This window comes from Hemitrygon akajei, chromosome 20 (genome assembly GCF_048418815.1).
Source record: "Hemitrygon akajei chromosome 20, sHemAka1.3, whole genome shotgun sequence".
Lineage (NCBI taxonomy): Eukaryota > Metazoa > Chordata > Chondrichthyes > Myliobatiformes > Dasyatidae > Hemitrygon > Hemitrygon akajei.
Window position 1 is genome coordinate 33,926,409 of NC_133143.1, and position 23,128 is coordinate 33,949,536.

Below are 23,128 nucleotides of genomic sequence, written 5' to 3' on the forward strand. Positions count from 1 at the left end.
TCGTCCTTGTGAAGTTGGCTGCAAGTTATACGTTTAGAGTTGCCTCCACATATAGTTACTAATAGGGTCTACTCTCTACTTAATTATCCACTTAAACTTTATGTCCTTACAGAACTTTGGAAAGTCAGATCAAACGCGGCAGAGTGGTTAGTGTGACGCTATTACAGCTTGGGGCATTACTGGAATTCAGAGTTCAATTCCGGCACCGTCTGCAAGGAGTTTGTACGTTCTCCCCGTGGGTGTCATCCAGGTGCAATGGCTTCCTCCCACAGTCCAAAGACGTACTGGTTAGTAGGTTAATTGGTCATTGTAAGTTAACTTGTGATTAGGCTAGTGTTAAATAGCTGGGTTGCTGGGCAGATCCCTAAGAGGCCAGTTCTGCAGTTTATCTCTAATAATAGAACAAAACCCAGTGTTTTTCTACCACCTTCGACTTCCTAATTATCTTTGCAGAAATAAATTTACCTTGAATGCTTCCGTTTGTTTTGAAAGAGATCTACATTTCAAAAGCTATTCCTGGTCCACTTTTGCTTTGCTGAACCAGTTAGTAAAATTAAAACATAGAACATCGAACACTGCGGCACAGTACAGGCCCTTCAGCCCACAATGTTGTGCTGACCTCTGAGATCAATCCAACTCTTCCCTCCTACGTAGCCCTCCATTTTGTATTATCCTGTGTGCCTGTGTCTTAAATGTTTCTAGTGTATCTGACTGCCACTGCACACATACCATTCTCTGTGTGTAAAAAAAAAACTTGCCTCTGATATCCTCCCTATACTCTCCTCCAATCACATTAAAATAATACACCCTCGTATTAGCTAGTTCCACACCGGGGAAATGTCTCTGGATTGCCAACTGATCTTCTAACAAGTCATCTCTCATCCTCTTCTGGTTCAGAGAGATAGCTTGCTCAGGCTATCCTCATAAAATATTGTCTATAATCCAAGCAGCATCCTGGTAAATCTCTATACCCTCTCGAAAGCTTCCACATCCTTCCCATCACATATGTCAAACTCAAGGCCCGCGGGCCAAATCCGGCCCACGGTGGAATTATCTTTGGCCCGCGAGATAATATCTAATTACTATTAAAGCTGGCCCCAGTAATCGAAGCGCCTATGGCGTATGATAGGGCTAATGCTGAGTTTATTCAGGTACCAGGTTTTCAGGGTTTTTAGTGTTTATTCAGCAGTCTTGCTCGGCAGTCTTCTTCATAAGAAACAGAATTTGTAAAGTGAAACACTTTGTAGTTATAGCAGAGACTGAGACACATGAGAGCAGGCTGAAAAAACAGAGGCAACGAAAGCTGCGTTTGCACGCGTCCGACTGATCCGGCCTGCATGAAGCTGCATTTTGCTCAATCCGGCCCGTGACCTAAAATGAGTTTGACACCCCTGCTTCCCATAATGAGGCAACCAGAACTGAATATAATGTTCTAAGTGTGTTTGGGTACCCAGACTTTTAAATTAATTAATCTCTTCTTTCGAGCTTTTATTCCTATTTTATTCTTGTCCATTTGGCAATTATACTAAATGAACCTAACTGAGCAGCGTAATCAACAGGCGTGAGCCAGCACATCCTGATGCCTTCAGCTTCATTTTGGGGGATTTTAACCAGGCCAGCTTGATAAAGTCACTAAATAATTATTATCAACAAATCACCCGTAGCGCCAGAGGAAATAACGCACTGGACCACTGTTACACCAAGTTTGAGAGTGCCTGCTGTGCTACCCCTCGCCTACACTTTGGAAAGTCTGATCACCTGGCTGTACTTGTACTCCCTGAGTATAGGCCGAGACTGAAGACTGCAGCACCAGGAGCGAGGACCATAAAGATGTGGACCAGGGAGGCACAGGAGCACTTACAGGACCGCTTCGAATCACTGGACTGGACTGTGTTCAGGGTGTCATCTTTGAGCCTGGATGAGTATGTCACAGTTGTCACCGACTTCATTAAAACCTGTGTGGATGTATGTGTGCCTATGAAAGCTTACTGTATATTCCCAAACCAAAAGTTGTGGATGAACCAGGAGGTTTCTTAATCTGCTGAGGGCTAGATCTGTGGCATTTAAGCTTGGGGATCCGGGTGTGTATAAGAAAACCAGGTATCATTTCAAGAGCCAAGAAACAATTCCAGGAGAGGTTGGAGGCAACAGCGGATGCACGTCAACTCTGGCACGGTATGCAGGCCGTTATTTGCTACAAAGCAAAACCCAAGATCATGAATGGCAGTAATGTTTCACTGCTAGACGAGCTTTGAAAGGGAGAATATAAAACCACAGTTGTGAGGATCCCTGCAGCATCCGATGACCCTGTGATCTCTGTCTCAGAGGCCGACATTAGGCTGTCTTCCAAGAGAATGAAGCATCACAAGATAGCAGGGCCCTAAATGGAGTACTTGGTAGGATTCTGAAAACCTGTGCTAACCGACTGGCAGGCATATTCAAAGACATTTTGAATCTATTGCTGTTACAATCGGAAATTCCCACCTGCTTCAAAAGGACAACAATTACACCAGTGCCCAAGAAGAGCAGAGTGAGCTGACTCAACGACTATCACCCAGTGGCACTCACGTCTGTGGTGATGAAATACTGTGAGAGATTGGTCTTGGCTAGAATCTACACCTGTCTCAGGTGTATCCACTGCAATTTGCCTATCGCCACAATAGGTCTACAGTAGACATGATCTCACTGGATCACCTGGACAAAGCAAATACCCATGTCAGGATGCTGTTTATTGACTATTGCTCAGCATTTAATGCCATCATTCCCACAGTCCTGATGTAAAAGCATCAGAACCTGGGTCTCTGTGCCGGCCTCTGCAACCGGATCCTCGGCTTCCTAACTGGAAGACCACAATCTATGCGGATTGGACATAACATCTCCACCTTGCTGACAGTCAACATCGGAGCACCACAGGGATGTGTGTTTAGCCCACTGCTCTGCTCTCACTTCACCCATGACTGTGTGGCTAGGTGTAGTTCAGACAGCATTTGTAAATTAGCTGATGATACAACCATTGCTGGCAGAATTTCTGGTGGTGACAAGAGGGCATACCGGAGCGAGATATACCAGTTAGGTGAGCAGTGTCGCAGCAACAACCTGCACTCAACATCAGTAAGACCAGAGAGCTAAATGTGGACCAGGAAGGGTAAGACGAGGGAACACAAACCAATCTTCATAGAGGGATCGGAAGTGGAGAGAGTGAGCAGTTTACGTTCCTGGGTGTCAGTATCTCTGAGGACCTAACCTGTGAGCAACATATTGATGCAGCTATAGAGAAAGCATAACAGTGGCTGTATTTCGTTGGGAGTTTGAGGAGATTTGGTTTGTCAACTAAAACACTTAAAACCTTCTACAAATGTACCATGGTGAGCATTCTGTCAGGCTGCATCACTGTCTGGTATGGGGAGGGGAGTGCTACTGCACAAGATTGAAATAGGTTGCAGAAACTTGTGAAATTAGTCAGCTCCACCATGGGTGCTGGCCTCTGTGGTATTAAAGACACCTTCAAGGAGCAGTGCCTTAGGAAGGTGGCGTCCGTTATTAAGGATTCCCAGCACCCATTATGTCTCACACACACACACACAAACACACACACCACACACACACACACACACACACACACACACACACACACACACACACACACACACACACACACACACACACACACACACACACACACACACACACACACACACACACACACACACACACACACACACACACACGTCAAAATTTCTGTTACTGTGAATAGCTAAGTGAGTAAAAGATGACCTGATTTCCAAATGCATAAAGTTAAAGATGACACATTTCTTTGATATTTTAAGCAAGGTTTTTTTAAATTTCTATCTTTTACAGTTTCAAAATAACAAAAAAATGAAAAGGGCCCAAAGCAAAAGTTTGGGCACCCTGCATGGTCAGTACTTAGTAACACCCCCTTTGGCAAGTATCACAACTTGTAAACGCTTTCAGCAGCTAGCTAAGGGTCCTTCAATTTTTGTTTGGAGGATTTTCAGCCATTCTTCCTTGCAAAAGTCTTCTAGTTCTGTGAGGTCGTTGGGCTATCTTGCATGCACTGCTCTTTTGAGGTCTATCCACAGATTTTTGATGATGTTTAGGTCGGGGGACTGTGAGGGCCATGGCAAAACCTTCAGCTTGCACCCCTTGAGGTAGTCCATTGTGGATTTTGAGGTGTGTTTAGGATCATTATCCTGTTGGAGAAGCCATCCTCTTTTCATCTTCAGTTTTTTTATAGATAGTGTGATGTTTGCTTCCAGAATTTGCTGGTATTTAATTGAATTCATTCTTCCCTCTACCAGTGAAATGTTCCCCATGCCACTGGCTGCAACACAAGCCCAAAGCATGATCGACCCATCCCCATGCTTAACAGTTGGAGAGGTGTTCTTTTCATGAAATTCTGCCCCCTTTTTATCCAAACATACCTTTGCTCATTTTAACTTCATCAGTCCACAGGTGTTGTTTCCAAAATGCATCAGGCTTGTTTAGATGTTCCTTTGCAAACTCCTGATGCTAAATTTTGTGGTGAGGATGCAGGAAAGGTTTTCTTCTGATAACTCTTCCATGAAGGTCATATTTGTGCAGGTGTCACTGCACGGTAGAACAGTGCACCACCACTCCAGAGTCTGCTAAATCTTCCTGAAGGTCTTTTGCAGTCAAACGGAGGCTTTGATTTGCCTTTCTAGCAATCCTACAAGCAGTTCTCTCGGGAAGTTTTCTTTGTCTTCCAGACCTCAACTTGACCTGTCCCATTCCTGTTAACTGCTATTTCTTAATTACATTATGAACTGAGGAAACGGCTACCTGAAAATGCTTTGCTATCTTCTTATAGCCTTCTCCTGCTTTGTGGGCACCATTTATTTTAATTTTCAGAGTGCTAGGCAGCTGCTTAGAGGAGCTCATGGCTGCTGATTGTTGGGACAAGGTTTGAGGAGTCAGGGTATTTATAAGCTTTGAAATTTGCATCATCTGGCCTTTCCTAATGATGACTGTGAACAAGCCATAGCCCTAACAAGCTAATTAAGGTCTGAGACCTTGGTAAAAGTTATCAGAGAGCTCAAATCTCTTGGGGTGCCCAAACTTTTGCATGGGGCTCCTTTCCTTTATTCACTCTAAAAATTGTACAAAACAAAAATAATACACTAATCTTGCTTAAGATGTTGAGAAGAATGTTCCATCTTTAACCTTATGACTTTTGGAGATCAGTTCATCTTCTACACACTTAACTATTCACAGTAACAGAAATTTTGACCAGGGGTGCCCAAACTTTTGCATGCCACTATATATATCCCAAAGAGGAATATTCTAAAGGAAAGATGACACAACTGTGGCTAACAAGAGAAGTCAAAGCTAACATAAAAGCCAAAGTGAGGGTATATAATAGAGCAAAAATTAGTGGGAAGTTAGAACATTTGATGGCTCTAGGCCTGTATTCACTGGAATTCAGAAGAATGAGGAGTGACCTCATTGAAACCTATTGAATGGTGAAAGGCCTTGATAGAGTGGATGTGGAGAGGATTTTCCTATGGTGGGAGTATTGAAGACCAGAGGACACAGCCCAGAATAAAGAGGTGTCTTTTTAGAACAGAGATGAGGAGGAATATCTTAAGCCAGAAGAAGGTGAATCTGTGGAACTCTTTACACAGGCAGCAGTGGAGGCCAAGTCTTTATGTATATTTAGGGCAGAGATTCATAGATTCTTTATTGGTCAGAGGGTGAGGATATACAGGGAGAAGGCAGAAGACTGGGGCTGACGGGAAACTTGGATCAGCCATGATGAAATGGCAGAGCAGACTGGATGGGCCAAATGGCCTAATTCTGCTCCTATATCTTATGTTACGCCTGTCCCTACAGCTCCTCTCTTACCACCGTTCAGGGCCCCAAACAGTCTTTCCAGGTGAGGCAACACTTCACTTGTGAGTCTGTTGGGGTAATCTATTGCATCCGGTGCTCCCGGTGCGGCCTCCTCTACATCGGCGAGACCCGACGCAGATTGGGGGACCGCTTCGTCGAGCACCTACGCTCCGTCCGCCACAACAGACAGGATCTCCCGGTTGCCACCCACTTCAACTCTCCTTCACATTCCCATTCGGATATGTCCATACATGGCCTCCTCTACTGCCATGATGAGGCCAAACTTCGGTTGGAGGAACAATATCTCATATACCGTCTGGGTAGTCTCCAGCCCCTTGGTATGAACCTCGAGTTCTCCAACTTCCGGTAATTCCCTCCCTCTCCCTTCCCCCCTTCACTCTGTCTCTTCTAGCTGCCTATCACCTCTCATGACTCTGCCTTCTTCTACTACCCATAGTGCTTTTCCCTTAGATTCCTTCTTCACCTCTCCTGCCTATTCCCTCCCTGCTTCCCCTCCCCCACCCCTAGATCTTTCCTCTGATTGGTTTTCCACCCTCCCCCCACCTTCTTTATAGGGCCCCTGCCCCCCCCTTTAGTCCTGACGAGGGGTCTTGACCGGAAACGTTGACTGCTTCTTTCAACGGATGCTGCCCGACCTGCTGAGTTCATCCAGCTTTTTTGTACGTCTTGATTTGACCACAGCATCTGCAGTGTACTTTGTGTTTCTTATGTTAATATGTCTTCTGGTTAAGATGGTGCCTGCATACAACATTCCTTCAGTCAACATCTTCTGGATCGATCATGAAATCACGTATTTCACTAATTTTGTGTCTTTCACATTTCTTTTTCATCTTGAAGATGATTCCGGAATTGTTGGAGCCTGCGATTTGCTGTTTGGAGATTATTGAGTGTTTCAGCATTCTGCAGTCTCCGAGGGGATTCCAGGAGAAAGAGGCAGCATGCGGAAACCTTGTGGCGAGATAGTGGGAGGGTGTGTGAGCCGAGGTTCGACTCCATTTCCCATATTGAAGCTTCCATTGTTTGCCGATTAAACGGGGAGACTGGAACATCAAGGTGAATGTGGAAGGTAAGCCCAGCTGTCTGCCTTTTTAAATCACTGAAATATTGCTCAGCTTCACAGAGGGGAGACTGCCTTTTGATCGCTGGTGGGATCACTCTGCTCGAGAGGGGGGGGGGGGGAACTGCATTTTGATTGCTGTTGGGATCACTCACTGCCTGAGAGGGAAAGGCCTGACACTGGGCCCAGAGAGTGTTGGCCAAGTTTTCTGCATTTTGGATCTGGACTTGGTCTATAGAGTTTTTCAGTCTTAAAGCTTTATTTATATTCTGTTTTTCTCCACCGTATTTTTCTCATAATTTTGTGTATGGGGAGGAGGATTTGGGGGTCAATGAAGCTGTTCCTTTTTTGTTCTGTTTTTGTGGGGATTACGGATTTGGGGATCGAGGTTTGTGGTGCCGTTCTTTTTTGGGTTTCATGGCTATCTGGAGAATAATCAATTTGGAGTTGTCTGTTTTGATAATAAATGTACCTTTGAACACAAAGTTCAATTCACTGATTTATTGGCAGAGGAGCAGTGTGGCCTCAGTCATAGCAACATGCTCAGGCTGGAGGAGCAACACCTTATATTCCATCTGGATAGCCTCCAACCTGAAGGCATGAATGATTTCTCCAACTTCCATAGTTGCCCACCTCACCATTCCCTATTTCCATTTGCCTCTCTCACTTCATCTCCTTACAGAATGGATAGGCTGAATGGCCTAATTCTACTCCTATGTCTTATGGTCTTACAGGTGTATGGGGTTGAGTAGGATTCAAGATCAGCCATGATGGAATGGCGGCGCAGACTCAATGGGCTGAATGGCTCAATTCTGCTCCTATGCCCTATGCCCATCACCTCCCTCTTTCCTTTCTTCCATGGCCTTCTGTCCTCTTCTACCAGATTCCTCCCCTTCTCCAGTCCTTTTATCTCTTCCACTTCCCAGCTCTTTACTTCACTCCCCCCCCACTTTACCTATCACCTACCCTGTATTTCATCCTCCCCTCCCCCCACCTTCTGCCTGACATGCCAATTATTTACTCTTTTCCATACCAGTATTTTGTATGTGTGTTGCTTGAACCCCCAGCATCTGCAGATTTTCTCGTTTGTGATTAGATACATCCACGACTTATTTTGGACGTGCATTTATATTACTTTAACTTCCAAACAGAATTATGGTCACTTTGGATTAAATAAAACTTTCCGATATGATGGTCTCCGCTAAAACAAGATAAGCAGGATATTCTGCATTCCAGTTTGACAGTAAAACACAGATGCAAGCAAGCTTTCACTCCATTTTTTATTAACATTTTGATTATTACAATACAAGCCTGATCTGAATTATACATTTATGATTTTACTTCAAACTAAGGAAAAGGACACAGGTCCTTTCAAACAATAGCAATGGGAAACAAAACTGGAACAATACAATTAAATATTGTACTAAGTCTTCTTACATTTGCACACAGAAAACACAGATTTTCTTACTGTAAATTGAAAAGCATTTTTAAATCCCTTTCCTGAAGCCAAAGGGATTGATGAAAGGTGAATGAGATCAGGAAGCCAAAACACCAGCTTAACCCCAACTGATCCTTCTGTTCCCTCCCTCCACATGTTGCCTCACGTCTTCTCAAAGGCAGATGTACAGATGATGGAACTACCCTAAACACACCCGGAAGATAAATCCGCCAACACCAATTCTTGACCCAGCTGAGGTTCACAGCATGAACTTTACTAGAAGTCACTTTAGATCTAGTTCAGTTCCTGTTCAATTGTAAATATATTCTTACATATACTTCGTTGGCTTTATAAACAGCTACTTTCTTCCCTCACCATAAATCCCAGAACTGCAGCTGAACAGCAGCCTCCATAAGCTCTTTAATTGGTCCAAGTGATTCAGTAGGGCTCTAGATGAATACTACCTCCTCCCATAGATGCTGTCTGGCCTGCTGAGTTCAGCCAGCATTTTGTATTTTTAATCAAAAAATTAAGTTTATTTTTCTTACGGGACATTTCTTCTTCAATATATCGATGTTTTCTTGTACCCATGTTTCATTGTACTTTTCCTTCCCTTCTAGCACCTGCTGCAGCTCAATTATTTCTGATTCTACTATTTTCCCTTGCATAGTAGTTTGAATTAAGTATAGTTCATTCAGATACTTCAGCCTAGAGATCTCTCTTTTGATGTCTGATAGCTCCTGACTGGTGAAATGACCTCTGTTTTCTGTAATCCACTTTACTAGCCGTTCACTTTCTTGTTGAATCGTAACTCTCTGGTAAACCTGCAGTTTATTTTCGCTGGACTTCAAGTCGACAATTTTGGATAAGAGGGTAATCTTGTGACCGAGAGTGGCCAACTTGTGCAGACTTGTACTGGATTCTTCCAGTTGCATCTGTAAATCAAAGGCTTCCATGAGAAAATACTTAGTTAATTCTTTGTTTTCTTCCAAAAACTGTAAAAGGCGCGTCTTGTGATTTCTGAGTTCTTCTTCATCTCCGAAGGCCTTGACTTTGATCCTCTCGATCTCAGCGAGACCACTCTTAATGACGGCCCCATAGCGTAGGCTGTTCCGGATCGGGGTCGAGCACTTAGGGCAGAGCGGCAGCTTCGGCTCAGGGGAACTGTTACCGTCCGCCTGTTGCATCCACTTGTCAAACTCCTTCACCGCGAAAATGTGCCGGCACTCCTGCAGCTGCAGGAATCTGGTATCCGGCTGGTCTTCTCCACCGAAGAATATCTCAGTCACCTCCTCCTCGTGGCAGGTCCGGCACTTGTCGGGGCAGGGCTCCCCGCACAGGCCGATGCATGGGTGGCTGCAGTCCAGCACCTGGGAGCAGGGCTGGTCGCAGGGCAGCCGATCGCAGGGCTCGTGGCACAGCCGGGTGCACCGGGCGTGCGGGCAGCTCCAGCTGCAGGGCTCCCGGCAGGGAAGGCAGGGCTCGCCGCAGGCCCTGGGGCACTTGCCGTGCGGGCAGCGGTTTCTGCAGGGCCGGGGGCAGGGCGGGCACAGCGGGCCGCAGCAGCTGAACGTGCATGGGTGCGAGCAGGGCAGCACCCGCGCACACGGAGCCTTGCAGGGGGCGTGCAGCCTCCCGCTGCCACACGCCAAACAGCTGCCGGTGCAGGGGTGGCCGCAGGCTAGCGGGGCCCCGCAGGTCGCCTGGCAGGGCCAGGTCTCGGCCTCCTGGCGCTGGTAGCACTGCGCCCACTGCTGGTGACCGCAGAGCTGCGTGAGCTGGATCCTGCTGGGGCATTTCCGCGTGCATTCCTCCCCGCAGGGGCGGAGGCACCTATGGCCACAGTCCAGGGTCTTTCTGCACGTCCCCTGGCAGCTGAACCGCTCTGGGGGCATGGAGCAAGCGACCTGCTGCTCGTGACCGCATGCCGGGATGACTTTGCTTACCTTCACCTTGCAATCACCGCAGGGCTGCCAGCAAGGCTTGGGACAAGGGTGGCCTACCGTGCAGGCCTTCGGGCACGGCAAGGGGCACCGGTACTCCTTGTGCTGGGGGTCATAAGGGTGGCAGTGCAAAGTGCACGCGTGTCTGCACTGGAGGGGGAAATTACAGGGCATCAGGCACCCGCCCTCAGGGACCTTGGCAAAGTCCCCCGCAGACAACACCAGCGTGTCCGTCTGTGGGTGGTTCTGGCAGGCAAGCCGCAGGGAGGGACCGATGTTACCAGTTTCACGCAGCGACCCAACAATGGCTGCCCACAGAGGGACCTGCTTCGCCAGCAGACTCATGTTGCCTATGCAGTAGAAGGCCTTTTTCGCCCGAGAAAGAGCAACACAGACACGGTTTTGTATTCGCAGGAACCCCACCACGCCCTGCTTGTTGCTTCGAACAAGCGACAGAATCACAATGTCGTTCTCTTCCCCTTGATACTTGTCCACCACGCAAACATGTACGCCATCAAATATCACCTTGGGCATTATGTTCTTCAAGCAGAACAACTGTCCCGAGTAAGTGGTTAGAATGGTTATCTGCGATGGCTTATATTCCTGCTGGATGAGGTACTTGCAAAGGGCCGTGACAAAGTGTGCTTCATGTGGATTTTGATAGCTTTTCCCTTCCTTGAACTGATCCTCTGGCTCTTGATGGTCAATGAAGTAGAGGTTTGTGGAAATTCCCTAATTTTAAAACAAAACATAGAAGGAATCTTTATGTTAATAAGTCATTACCATTTTTTTTTAGTTAGGTGAATAGATTTATCAGTCTACAATCACAGCTGGAAGCCATTATGGCAAGGTGACCTTGGAGAATTTGCAAAAGGATTCACTAAAATGGTACCAGGGGTCAGGGGTGTCAGGTGCTCAATGACAAAATTAAAGTATAGCCCCAGTGGAGAGATGTTCCATCTTGAACAGTTGCAGCCCATGCAGTGAAGATAATCCAAAGGTGCTGTTAGTCAGGGAGGTTCTGGATTTTGGCCCACAGTGAAGGAACAATAATGTACAGTAAGTCCAGGTCAAAATGGTCTGTGACTTTACAGGAAGGGATATTGATAAAGCAGAGATTGTTCCTTGAAATAAGATGAAGGAAATTTTAATTCAAATTCAAACTGGTCAAAATTTGACCAGTTCTGATACAGCAGGCATATAGAAACTGTTTTCACTGGAAGTGGGAGCCAGAAGACGTGAATTTAATATATTTTGAAATAAAAACAAGGTAAAGTTTCTTTATATTTTTATGCTGACTGATGTTATGACTTGGAATGTGGAAATACCAAAATGAAGTGGGTGTAATAACAGGATTTGCTAAAGAATTGAATGCATTCTTAAAAGGAAAACACTCAGGGTTCTGGCAAAATTGCAAAGTAGTGAGAACTTGGGGATTGCTCTTTTCAAAAGATGTGGCTAAAATAAGCCAAATGATCTAAATTTGCTGAAAACTTCAATGTTGGCCTCGAACACAATATTATGAAACAGTATGCCTTAGGTCCTGATGCAAGTCACCTCAGTACCCCTTTGAATTTCTGTTCAGTTTAATGATACCATTCCAAGTGGAGGTTTGCTTCCCTCAGTTATCAAGTTCATTATTTACAGAATTAAAATCAGTGCTGGAAAATCATATTACTAATTCTGTACCTATTTATTAACAAATAGGCATTGCCAATTTTCACTTATTTCTCAAGGAAAAAAACCTAATTCCAAGGCAATGCAGGGGGTTAGCACAAAGTTATTTCAGCTTGAAGAGTCCTGCCATCTGTAAGGAGTTTGCACGCTCCCCCTGTGACTGTTTTCCTCCCACAATCCAAAGAGCAGTTATTAAGTTGATTGGTCAGTGTAAATTGTCCTGCGATTGGGCTAACATTAAATAGGTGGGTTGCTGAGTGCTGCAGTTTGTTGGGTTGGAAGAGCCAGTTCTGGGCTGTATCTCTAAATTAAAAAAAATATAAATGGGAGAGAACGCTAGTATTACACCTACCACAATGAGATTTTAATGTCGCATCCAAAAAATGTCATCTGAGAACATACAACCCTTTCTGATGCTGCTCTACAGTCTTAGCTGAGGATCCAACCTCTCAGAATCAGAGTGCAACCTATTTAATCAGGACTTTTAATACGGCACAAAAGCAGGAACCATTTAAAAAAAAAAGTGCTCAAGACTTTAACAGTGCACAGTGGCCGTAGAAAGCTCAGTCATAACTACTTCAGTGTTTTAGAATAAAAAAGATACCTTGATGTTTTCATATAGTTTCACAGATTCTGTGTTTTCCAACTTCTCATAGATGTGTGGTGTTATCAGTTTTGCAATTTCAGGGCGCATTCGATGCTAAAAAGGGAGGCAAATCAACAACACTGAATCTTTAGCAGGCGTTTTTAAACATACTGGCACGCACACATCTAGAAAGGATTAAAGGCAACTTATAAACAAATCTTTTAGCATTTAAAGAAATGAACACGATCAATAAGTGAGTATTAGGCAACTTTGTGAGCTCCATCTTATCACACCAACCTTAGCCTTCTCCTATCAGGAATATTTCCTCAACTGTATTCATCTCTCCCACTCCATCTGCAACTTACAAAGAATTTTCTTTCTTCTCTAGTTCTGACAAAACACCATTGACATAAAATATGAAATCTCTGCACAGATATTCCCTGACCTCCATTTCCTGTTTTAATTATAAACCAATAGTATCCTTTATCTTGAATAAGAGTTCAACATCCTGCTTAAGCTCAGGCTGCCAATCTTGACTTGACTTTGGCATATGATGCTCTATCAGATCTTCTGACTTGTATCCCATTTGTTTTCTCCATTTCCCACAAATGACCTTCACTCCTCTCATGTCCCCCAAGTAGAAAACATGCTACGGAGCATAGAAAGACAAGGAAGAGCAAGGAAGAAAGATGTATCAAAGAACAGTTTAATACTGAAGGAAACAAATGCTAAGCACAAGTTGAATTGTAACATGCTTTCTTAATTGCCAGTCAGTAGACTGAGAAACTCACTTGGTAATCGAGTCGAACAAAAGGCACATCCATCATTATTAGCCGCTCAAACAAGGAGACTTCCAAGTTGAAACGTCTTGCTAGTTCATACACTGTTGCACTTGGGCGAAGCTAAAATCACAAGATGACAAAGCAGTGAGTCACACAGATATATAGTATGGTTTTAATTCTCAGGGCAGGGCAGAAATGAATGATGCTTTGGGAATGAGGATGTGGCAAGAATGGGAAGGAAAGGGAACACCAGGAGTTTAAGTGCCAGCAGTTGGTAGCACTGAGTCAGTAAGTCCTGATTTCGCTCCAGGAAGTCGCTGGGGGCTAATTTTCAATTCCATTCCAAACTGACTGACACATTGTCAAAAGTACTTCTTCCCAATGAGACAATAAATGGTTGGCACAATGGTGTAGCTATTGGAGTCAGTGCTTCACAACTCCAGCAAGCCAAGTTCAATCCTGACCTCGTGTGCTGTCCATGTTGTTTGCACGTTCTCACATTGACAATGTGGCTTTCCATAGGCTGCTCCTGTTTCCCCACACCTCACAAGAATGCAAGCCAGCTGGTTAATTTAGTCACTGAAGATTGCCCCTGGTGTGTGGGCCAGTATAAATTTGGGAAGAATAAAATGGGTTTGCGTAAATTTAGTGTGTAAATGAATGTAGATAATCAGTATGGACTCAACAACTGTTTCTATGCTCTCTCTCTCTCTCCAATGATTCTCAATCAAAAAACTCTCTTGAATAAATAATGCTGATTCCTGTCTTAATATTAATTCCTCAACCATAATCTTCAAAATAGGTTACTTGCTCACTGCCATGTTACTGTTTGTGGGAGCTTATTTTATTTAACCTGTCACAAATTCCTCCATTACAACACTGACTACATTTCAAATGACTTGTTTAAGGATCTGTCTAGATTTCTTACGCTCAGATGTCCGAAGTCAGATTTGAACCCACGGCTTTCCAACTCAACTGCAAGAATGCCAGGTTAGCTGCTTGGTTGCCCACAATCATACAGAACTGACTACTGCAAGACTGCAGAGCTTTAACTCTTTATGGTAATCTTGAGGTCTACTCTCAGCATGTGGCTGCTGATGACCAATATCAATGTAGCCCTGCATAGATTCACCAGGTGTGCCTGAGGCTGCTACTAACTTGCTCTTTAGTATATTCCTCATCAAACCAGGATAAATGTAGCTAGAGAGATAGTTTTGGGACCATGGAATATGTGGTGAACTACATATACCTGTCTGGACACGCCCCTGATGACTGCTCCTGTGGCTCCTCCCACAGACCCCTGTATAAAGGTGATGGAGGTCTGAGCCCAGCCTCTCAGTCTCCAGGATGTGGTATGGTGGTCACTCACTGCTTGTTCCTTCTTCCAGTCAAAAAAAGCCGATACCTTGCTTTTACGTCTCAGAGTGAGTTATTGATGGTGCATCAGAATACTAAGTAGTCAAATACAATTGTCATGTTCTTAGTTTACAGAGCTCCAGCATTCAACCACCAGATCTCTACTAAGCCTAATAAGGTACTCAGGTGTCCGGGGTAGTGCAGACACTCATGACTGTATGACTTAACAATGAACACACCAAAAAGAAAGTCCTCAGGACTTTTTGAGGCAAAGAAAATAATCCTAGCTGCCTATTTGACCTTTGTAGATCGCCTTGGAGAAGAATTTTGACCAGTGGCCAATCTGGACATCGGATGTGTGGAGAGGAGGGGTCTTCAATCAGGTCCGCTGTCCGAGGATCAAAGGCAGGAACAGGTCACGGCAGCTTTGACCAGCGGCCACTCGGCGTTAAGGATTGATTAGGAAGAGCAAATTAAAGGAGGGGCAAGCAGCTGTAGTTTGAATGGACACAATCACAGAGGAGACCTTAAGGCTTTAGCTCTTCGAGGCTTCAGCTGCTTCACTCAGAGAAAGCAAAGGAAAGAGGCAAGATAGCGAAATGCTCCTCTTGCAGAATGTGGGAAGGCAGGGAGACCTCCAGTGTCCCTGATGACTGCAACTGTAAGAAGTGCATCCAGCTGCAGCTTCAAACAAACGGCATTATGAGTTGCAGCTGGAACTGGATGAACTCTGGATCATTCGCGAGGCTGAGGGAGTGACAGATAGGACATAGAGAGAGGTAGTTACTCCCAAGGTGCAGGACACGGAAAACTGGGTGACAGTCAGGAAGGGAAAGGGGGGTTAAGGAGCCAGCAAAGAGTACCCCTGTGGTCATCCTCCTCAACAACACTTTGGATGTTGTCAGGGGTGTGACCTAACAGAGGCAAGTCACAGTGGTCCAGTCTGCCTCTCAGACTCAGAAAGTAAGTGGGGAAAAGAGGCATGCTGTGATGATCGGGGATTCATTAGTTAGGGGAACAGACAGGAGGTTCTGTGGGAGAAAATGAGCTTCCTGGATGGTATGTTGCCTCACGGATGCCAGGGGCCCAGATATTTCAGATCAGTCCTTAGCATTCTTAAAGTGGGAGGATGGACAGCCAGAAGTCTTGGTTCATGCAGGTACCAACGACATCGGTAGGATGAGTCACAAGGTTATGCATAGGGAGTTCAGGGAGTTAGGTGCTAAGTTAAAGGGCAGGACCTCCAGTGTTGTTATCTCAGGATTACTCCCTGTACCACGTGCTAGTGAGGCCAGAACTGGGAAGATTATGCAGATTTTAATATATGGCTAAGGAGCTGGTGTAGGAGGGAAGGGATAAGATTTCTGGATCATCGGGCTCACTTCCAGGGACCTGTACAGAAGGGACAGTTTGCACTCAAACAGAAGGTGGACTAATATCCTAGTGGGAAAGGTTGTTAATGCTGCATGGTGGGGTTTAAGGTAGAGTTGCAGGGGGATGGGAACCAGAGTGCCAGAACAGTTAGTGGAGAGCTTGTGAAGGCAGATGTTGGTAAGACTTCAGACAAAGTAAGCAATCAGAAAGGTTCAGCATAGTGCGACAGTGTCCTGAGCTGTCTGTATTTCAATGCAAGGAGTATCGTAGGAAAGATGGGTAACAGTGCTGAAAATGAGGTCGCTGGTTTACAAACAGAGGTAGTGTGTAGTGAGGAGAGGCTGGCGATAGGGCAAAATTGCAGTCAATAGGATGAGTTGCAATGCAAAAGGCAGACAAAAATCAAAAAGGGTGAATAAGGACTGAAGCCGTTTATCTGATTGAGTGCAGAACACAGGTGAACTTACAGTACAGTTGCAGATTGGCAGGTATGATGTTGTTGGCATCACCTAATCATGGCTGAAAGATTATAGCTGGGAGCTTAATGTCCACCGATACACATTGTGTTGAAAGTATAGGCAGGGAGACAGAGGGGGCTAGTTGCTCTTGGTAAAAAATGAAATCAAATCATTAGAATCAGGTGACATTCAGTATCAGAAATACATCTTATGGAGATGTTTGATGATGAACTTCAATAAAAAAATAAATTACAAAAAAAAGAATGAGGTGGCATAGGATTGGAAGGTGTTGAATCACTGTTGATAAAGCTAAGGAACTGCAAGGGTAAAAATACCCTAATGGGAGTTGTATACAGGCCCCCAAATAGTACGGATCTGGTCTACAAATTACAATGGGACATAGAGAATGCATGCCAAAAGGGCAGGTTATAATAGTCATGGAGGATTTCAACATGCAGGTAGATTGGGAAAATCAGGTTGGTGCTGGATTACAGGAGGGGAAATTTCTAGTGTGTCTATGAGATAGCTTTTTAGAGTGGCTTGAGATTGAGCCCACTCGAGGATCAGCTGTTGGGTGTTGTGCAATGAATGAGAATTGGTTAGATACTTGAAGTGTAAAAGAACCCTTGGGGAAAGTGATTATAATATGATCGAATTCACCTCTGGAATTTGAGGAGGAGAAGCTAAAGTCAGATATATCACTATACAGTGGAGTAAAGGGAATTACTGAGGCATGAGAGAGGAGTTGGCCAGAATTGATTGGAAAAGAACACTAGGAGGGATGATGGCAGGCAGCAATGGCTGGAGTTTCTGAAATTAACGAGGAAGGCACAGGATATATACATCCCAAAGAGGAAGAAGTATTCTAAAGGAAAGATGACACAACTATGATGAAGGACAGAAGTCAAAGCCAAGATAAAACACAAAGAGAAAGCAAATAGAGCAAAAATTAATGGGATGTTAAGAGTATTGGAAAGCTTTTAAAATCAACAGAAGAGAAACAAGAAAAGTAATTAAGAAGGTAAAAATGGAATATGGAAGTAAGCTAGCCAGTAATATTGAAGAGGATACCAAAAGTTTCTTCAGATACATAACATGTAAAAAGGAGGCAAGCGTGAATATTGGACCACTGGAAAACAATGCTGGAGAGGTAGTAAAGGGGGGGGGGCAATGAAATAGGAGATTAAGTGAATAAGTATTTTACATCACTCTTCACTGTGGAAGACACTGGTAGTATGGTGGAAGTTCCAGGTGTCAAGGGTCAAGAAGTGTGTGAAGTTACCATAATTAGAGAGAAGGTTCTTGGGTAACTGAAAAGTCTGAAAGTAGGTAAGTTACCTGGACCAGATGGTGTGCACCCCAGAGTTCTGAACAGGAGGATGAAGAGATTGTGAAGGCATAAGGCATTAGTAATGATCTTTCAAGAATCACTAGATTCTGAAACTGCAAATGACACTCCACTCTTCAAGAGGGAGAGAGGCAGAAGAAAGGAAACTATAAGCCAGTTAGTTGGACCTCAGTGGTTGTGAAGATGTTGGGAGTCGATTATTAAGGATGAGGTCTTAGAGTACTTGGAAATACATGATAAAATAAGCAGTAGTCAGCATGGTTATCTCAAGGGAAAATCTTGCCTGACAAATCTGTTGGAATTCATTGAAGAAGTAACAAGCAGGATAGATAAGGGAGAATCAGTTGATGTGTACTTGGATTTTCAGAAGGCCTTTGATAAAATGCCATACATGAGGCCTTGGATTAAGTGCCATACAACAAGCTACAAGACTATGGTATGATAGGAACAATTCTGGCATGGATAAAGCAGTGGCTGATTGGCTGGAAGCAAAAAGTGGTAATAAAGGAAGTCTTTTCTAACTGGCTGCTGGTGACTAGTAGTGTTCAACAGGGGTCTGTGATGGGACAAATTATTTTTACGTTATAGATCAATGAGTTGGATGATGGCTTTGTTGCAAAGTTTGCAGACAATATGAAGATAGGTGGAGGGGCAGTCAGTTTTGATGATGTAGAGAGGCTACAGAAGAATTTAGACAGATTAGGAGAGTGAGCAAAGAAATGACAGATGGAATAGTGTCAGGAAGTGTATGGCCATGCACTTTGGCAGAAGAGAGAGTTGACTATTTTCTAAATGTAGAGAAAATACAAAAAAACTGAGGTGTAAAGGGACTTAGGAGTCCTTGTGCAGGATTCCTAAAAGTTAATTTGCAGGTTGTCTGTGGTGAGGAAGGCAAATGCAATGTTAGCATTCATTTCAAGAGAACTAGAATATAAAAGCAAGGATGTAATGTTGAAACTTTATAAAGCACTGGTGCAGCCTCCCTTTAAGTATTATGAGTAGATTTGGGCTCCTTATCTCAGAAAAGTTGTGCTGAAACTGGAGAGGGTTCAAAGGAGGCTCACAAAAATGATTCCAGGATTGAATAGATTGTCACATGAAGAGCGTTTGAAGGATCAGAGCCTGTACTCACGGGAATTCAGAAGAATGATGGGTGACCTCATTGAAGCCTATCAAATGGTGAAAAGCCTTGATAGAGTGGATGTGGAGTTGATGTTTCCTTTGATGGGAGAGGCTAAGGTGAGAGGACACAGTCTCAGAACACAGGGGCACTCTTCTAGAATGGAGAGAAAGAAGAATTTCTTTAGCTAGAGAGTGGAGAAACAATGGAATTCTTTGCCACAGGCAGCTGTGGGGGCCAAATCTTTATGTATATTCAAGGAAAAGGTTGATAGATTCTTGATTGGTCAGAGCATGAAGGGATATGGGGAGAAGGTAGGAGATTGGGGCTGAGAGGAGAATTGGATCAGCCATGATGAAATGGCAGAGCAGACTCAATGGGCCAAATGGCCTAATTCTGCTTCTATTTCTTATGGTCTGAAGAGGGAAAAACACACACCCTTAAAATACAATTTCTGCTTGTTATCTTAAAAGGATGGAATGTTGAGCCTTAGTGGTTTTGTGGTTTGTAAACATTTTAATTTTAAAGAGTTTAATCAAGGTATCTAAACTAACATTAATAAAGATGTAATAGAGTCTGTTCACTCATTGTTCCTCTATTTATATCATACTAAATCATTTAGAGAAATTTGATTGCAGTAATTCCTACCTGCTGATGATCACCAATTAAAATGAGGTGCTGGCAGTCAGAGGTAAGAGTGGTGATGATGTGAGCTTCAAGGACTTCAGCTGCTTCCTCTACAATAACAATCCTTGGTCTGATATCTTGCACCAGGTTTCTGTATTTTGCAGCACCTTCAAAAATAGATGTAAACACCTCTTTAATCTTTGGCCAGTCACGTATTAGGAAGCTGCAATGGGAGTGGTGGATTTCAGTTTTTAACAAACATGTGGATGTAATCAAACATCTCCGGCATGAATGCAAAACTCATGGTGAACTGAACTGGCTAAAACTTTCCAAAATTTATGTCCCAAGATACCCTGGGAGACCCAATTGGACGCTGAATGCTAAAAAAGCTAAACTACAGAACTACTGCACCTTATTTTATTCAAACACAGCCCATATTTCTGGCTCCCTGCTTTGATAATTTAACTAGAAATTACTAGTCAGCACATAAATTTAAGATGGGTCCAGCTTGGCTGTATCTGTTCTGAATTAATGTTTAAAAAGTCACCATTGTAGGAGTGGTGACAAAAACTGACACAGGTGGAATTACTTCTAATGTGCACTTTATTTACGCTGCAAACAAATGGCGACGTTGTATACAGAGACCAGAAAAAACCCCACCCCCAAAATGTAAAAACGTACAACGTAACATACATGGCGAACTTAACCCTTAACAGTCTGGGTGAATTCTGCCTAATGAAACTAAGGAGTTCCTAGACCATCATTGTAGACTGAGTGCTGCCAATAAGCATACTCCAAATGTCCAAAGGACACGAAGCTCAGTGTCGCCACTGCAAAGCCTTTGTGGGGCTAGACCAGCCCAGGGTTCCGCTTCCACTGGAACTGAAGGCTTGCGCAGCATCCTCTCAAATATTTCATGGTGTACTGTTCAAGGAATAAAACATAAATGATGCTGATTCATTGTAAGGGAAGCAATGGAACTGATGCATGTAAAGAAAGTCCTCCCAGTTGTATTAAATATTATGAATAACATTACTGCAATTTAAAAAAATGTTATTAAACTCAAACTTCCCCAAAGCATTTTTAGTATACTTCGGTAGGCATCAAACATATCTGGTATGAGACTGTTCTTTCAGAACAGGAAGTAATATGAACCTGAAGAGGAATACACAGTAATTATGTCAAATTATCACTGATATAATTTTCAATTATCAGAAGATAAAGCATCACAAAGATCATCGGCAGGGCAGTTCTGTCCAAAATCATACAGAGTCAAAGATCCTTAAATGAAAACTTTCAACATAACAACTGTCAAAATTGATCACTGGTTGAGCTACAGAAAGGTGTCTGCAAAAGCACACGATATATTTAGAATAGAGTGGTCACATTATTGTGCGATACTCTGATATTTTACCTCCTATCTTTGGTAATATCATACGATATTTTGTATCACATTATTTGTGGTGTTTGTTTAGTTTTATAACACCTTTAAACAAGTTCTAGGATGTTCTACTTTGTGAGCGTCATCTAGATTTTACCCCATTCGATGGGTTCAGGTCACTCTCAAGAGGATAGGTGTAAGAGCAAATTACCTACAGAGTTACAATAAAGTATAATGATCAAAATGATTGCTTCAGTAAGTGACTTGTTTAGATATTTTAACTGTATCATGGATCCAATCATTTTTAACTGCTCCCTCAAAACCCTTTGGTCATTGACTAAACTGGTAAGAAGTGACGACTTTGCAGTCTTTCATAGTTGTGCTCATTTCTATTTGCAGTTCTTCAGATAAAGGAGTAAATGTCCACCAGAGATAAACCACCAGACATATTTCCACCACACAGTGCCAGCTAATGATCATCTCAATATAAAGCAAAAACCATCTCCTCATTACATTTAGAGTTGTTATCCTACCAGAATAAGGGCTAGACAAGTATGTACTACAGCTACCTGGCCTGGTTGGAGCTGGTCAAGCTTATCGCTTCCTGAGATCCCAAGGCTTTTTTTCTCCATCCATATGGAAAAGCCATGGGTTGAAAGTCTGGCAGAATTCTCTCCACTTGTTTGGTCGAATGCAATTCCAAAAGCACCCAAGAAGCTCAAGAGCTACCAAGTCCAAGCCAAAGTATCTTTCATGATTGGACTTGCATCCTGATCAACTATAGCACTCTGCTAACAGCATATCACGGCTGCTGTGTGCACCATCTACAAGTCATTGTAATTACTTGCATAAACTACTCCAAAAGTACTCTTTAAATCTATGAGAGTTACCACTGCTTAGCACCAACTCAATAACGGTAAGTGAAAGATATTAAAAGGTGTGACTGCCAGTGACATCTCTTGAAAAGGTGGGTGGGGGTGAGAGGAGAAAAACAATCTTGTACAAAAAATCTAAAACTGATGGAAATAATTTTTCTGAAATACATTTTGCAAATTTCAATTGCCATATTTGAAATAAAAAGAAAAACAGCTTCCAGCCAGCTTTAAGTACCTGTTGTGGTCATTCCGACTACTTTTGACATTCTGAGGAGTGTTATCTCTTCTTGATTTCGCAGCTCAGCCAAGCGGTCGACGATTCTTCGGTAGCTCCATTCGTAATTCAATATTTCACGTTTCGTTTCAGCTTGGTACATCGACAACCACCATCTACAGCAAGATCACCTCATTAAGCTAACATCCAGATAGACAGAACTGGCAGGCATTGCCCAGATTGTTCACACAAATTTAGAATCTGTGGCATCTCTCAGCATTTGACTTAAGCTGCTAATGTAGATCTTTTTGATTTAAGCAGCATTCAGAACTAATATCTGGAGATGGGGGTGGGGGGAGGTTGAGGAATAAAATTTCCAGATTTCTAACTGTCACTGACTTGACATGGTAGCATATAAGAATACCATCTTTCTAAACTGTATCACACTGTCAGATTTAATTAGTCATTTGTGTAACATCTTTGATAAGGAGTTCAGTTAAGTGGGGTATATCACTGAGGTATTTAAGTGTCATTTTTATCCTCCAAATAACTGGAATTAAAATTACTATTATGTGTACAACTGCAATCAGAATTCGGCACAGGACTTAGAAGAAAAATTGACACTATAGTTTTCACTGGTCCAGTGTCCTTTTTTTTGAAAGAAATTTGTTGTTCTGCAGTCTGACTAATACATAATTTCAGGCCTAATGGGTAGCCATTGGTACCATCACAAACACCTTCTCAGGGATTCTTAATAAACGCTGACTTTACAAACTGCATTTGCATTCCATGAGTGAATAAAAAAAACTTAACATTTCAGTGTAAGCCCTTATAGCTTTGTGAGCATCAAAACAGGTTTGAGATATCTCACTGATCTACAGAGGAATTTGGAGTGGGAAGGAAAAGATCAAGTTGTTGTGGTCCATCTGGATATCAACAACATAAACAAAATGAGGGGAGAGTTTCTGCTGAGGGAATTTGAGCAGCTAGGAACTAAATT

At 43.3% G+C, this 23,128-nt stretch overlaps 1 protein-coding gene across 1 annotated transcript in view; it reads right to left on the minus strand.

Annotated features, from left to right (window-relative positions):
- Nucleotides 1-8,215: 8,215 nt before the first annotated feature.
- The window catches only part of LOC140713712 (NFX1-type zinc finger-containing protein 1-like), a 57,686-nt gene continuing 42,773 nt past the window's right edge, over nucleotides 8,216-23,128 (minus strand). Inside the window, exons 12-16 of the mRNA XM_073024127.1 lie at nucleotides 22,150-22,304; nucleotides 19,680-19,825; nucleotides 13,385-13,495; nucleotides 12,612-12,707; nucleotides 8,216-11,062 (exon numbers count right to left, since the gene is read on the minus strand). Coding sequence (XP_072880228.1) covers nucleotides 8,909-11,062; nucleotides 12,612-12,707; nucleotides 13,385-13,495; nucleotides 19,680-19,825; nucleotides 22,150-22,304 — 2,662 coding nt within the window. The 3' untranslated portion in view covers nucleotides 8,216-8,908. The remainder of the gene's footprint in view (nucleotides 11,063-12,611; nucleotides 12,708-13,384; nucleotides 13,496-19,679; nucleotides 19,826-22,149; nucleotides 22,305-23,128) is intronic.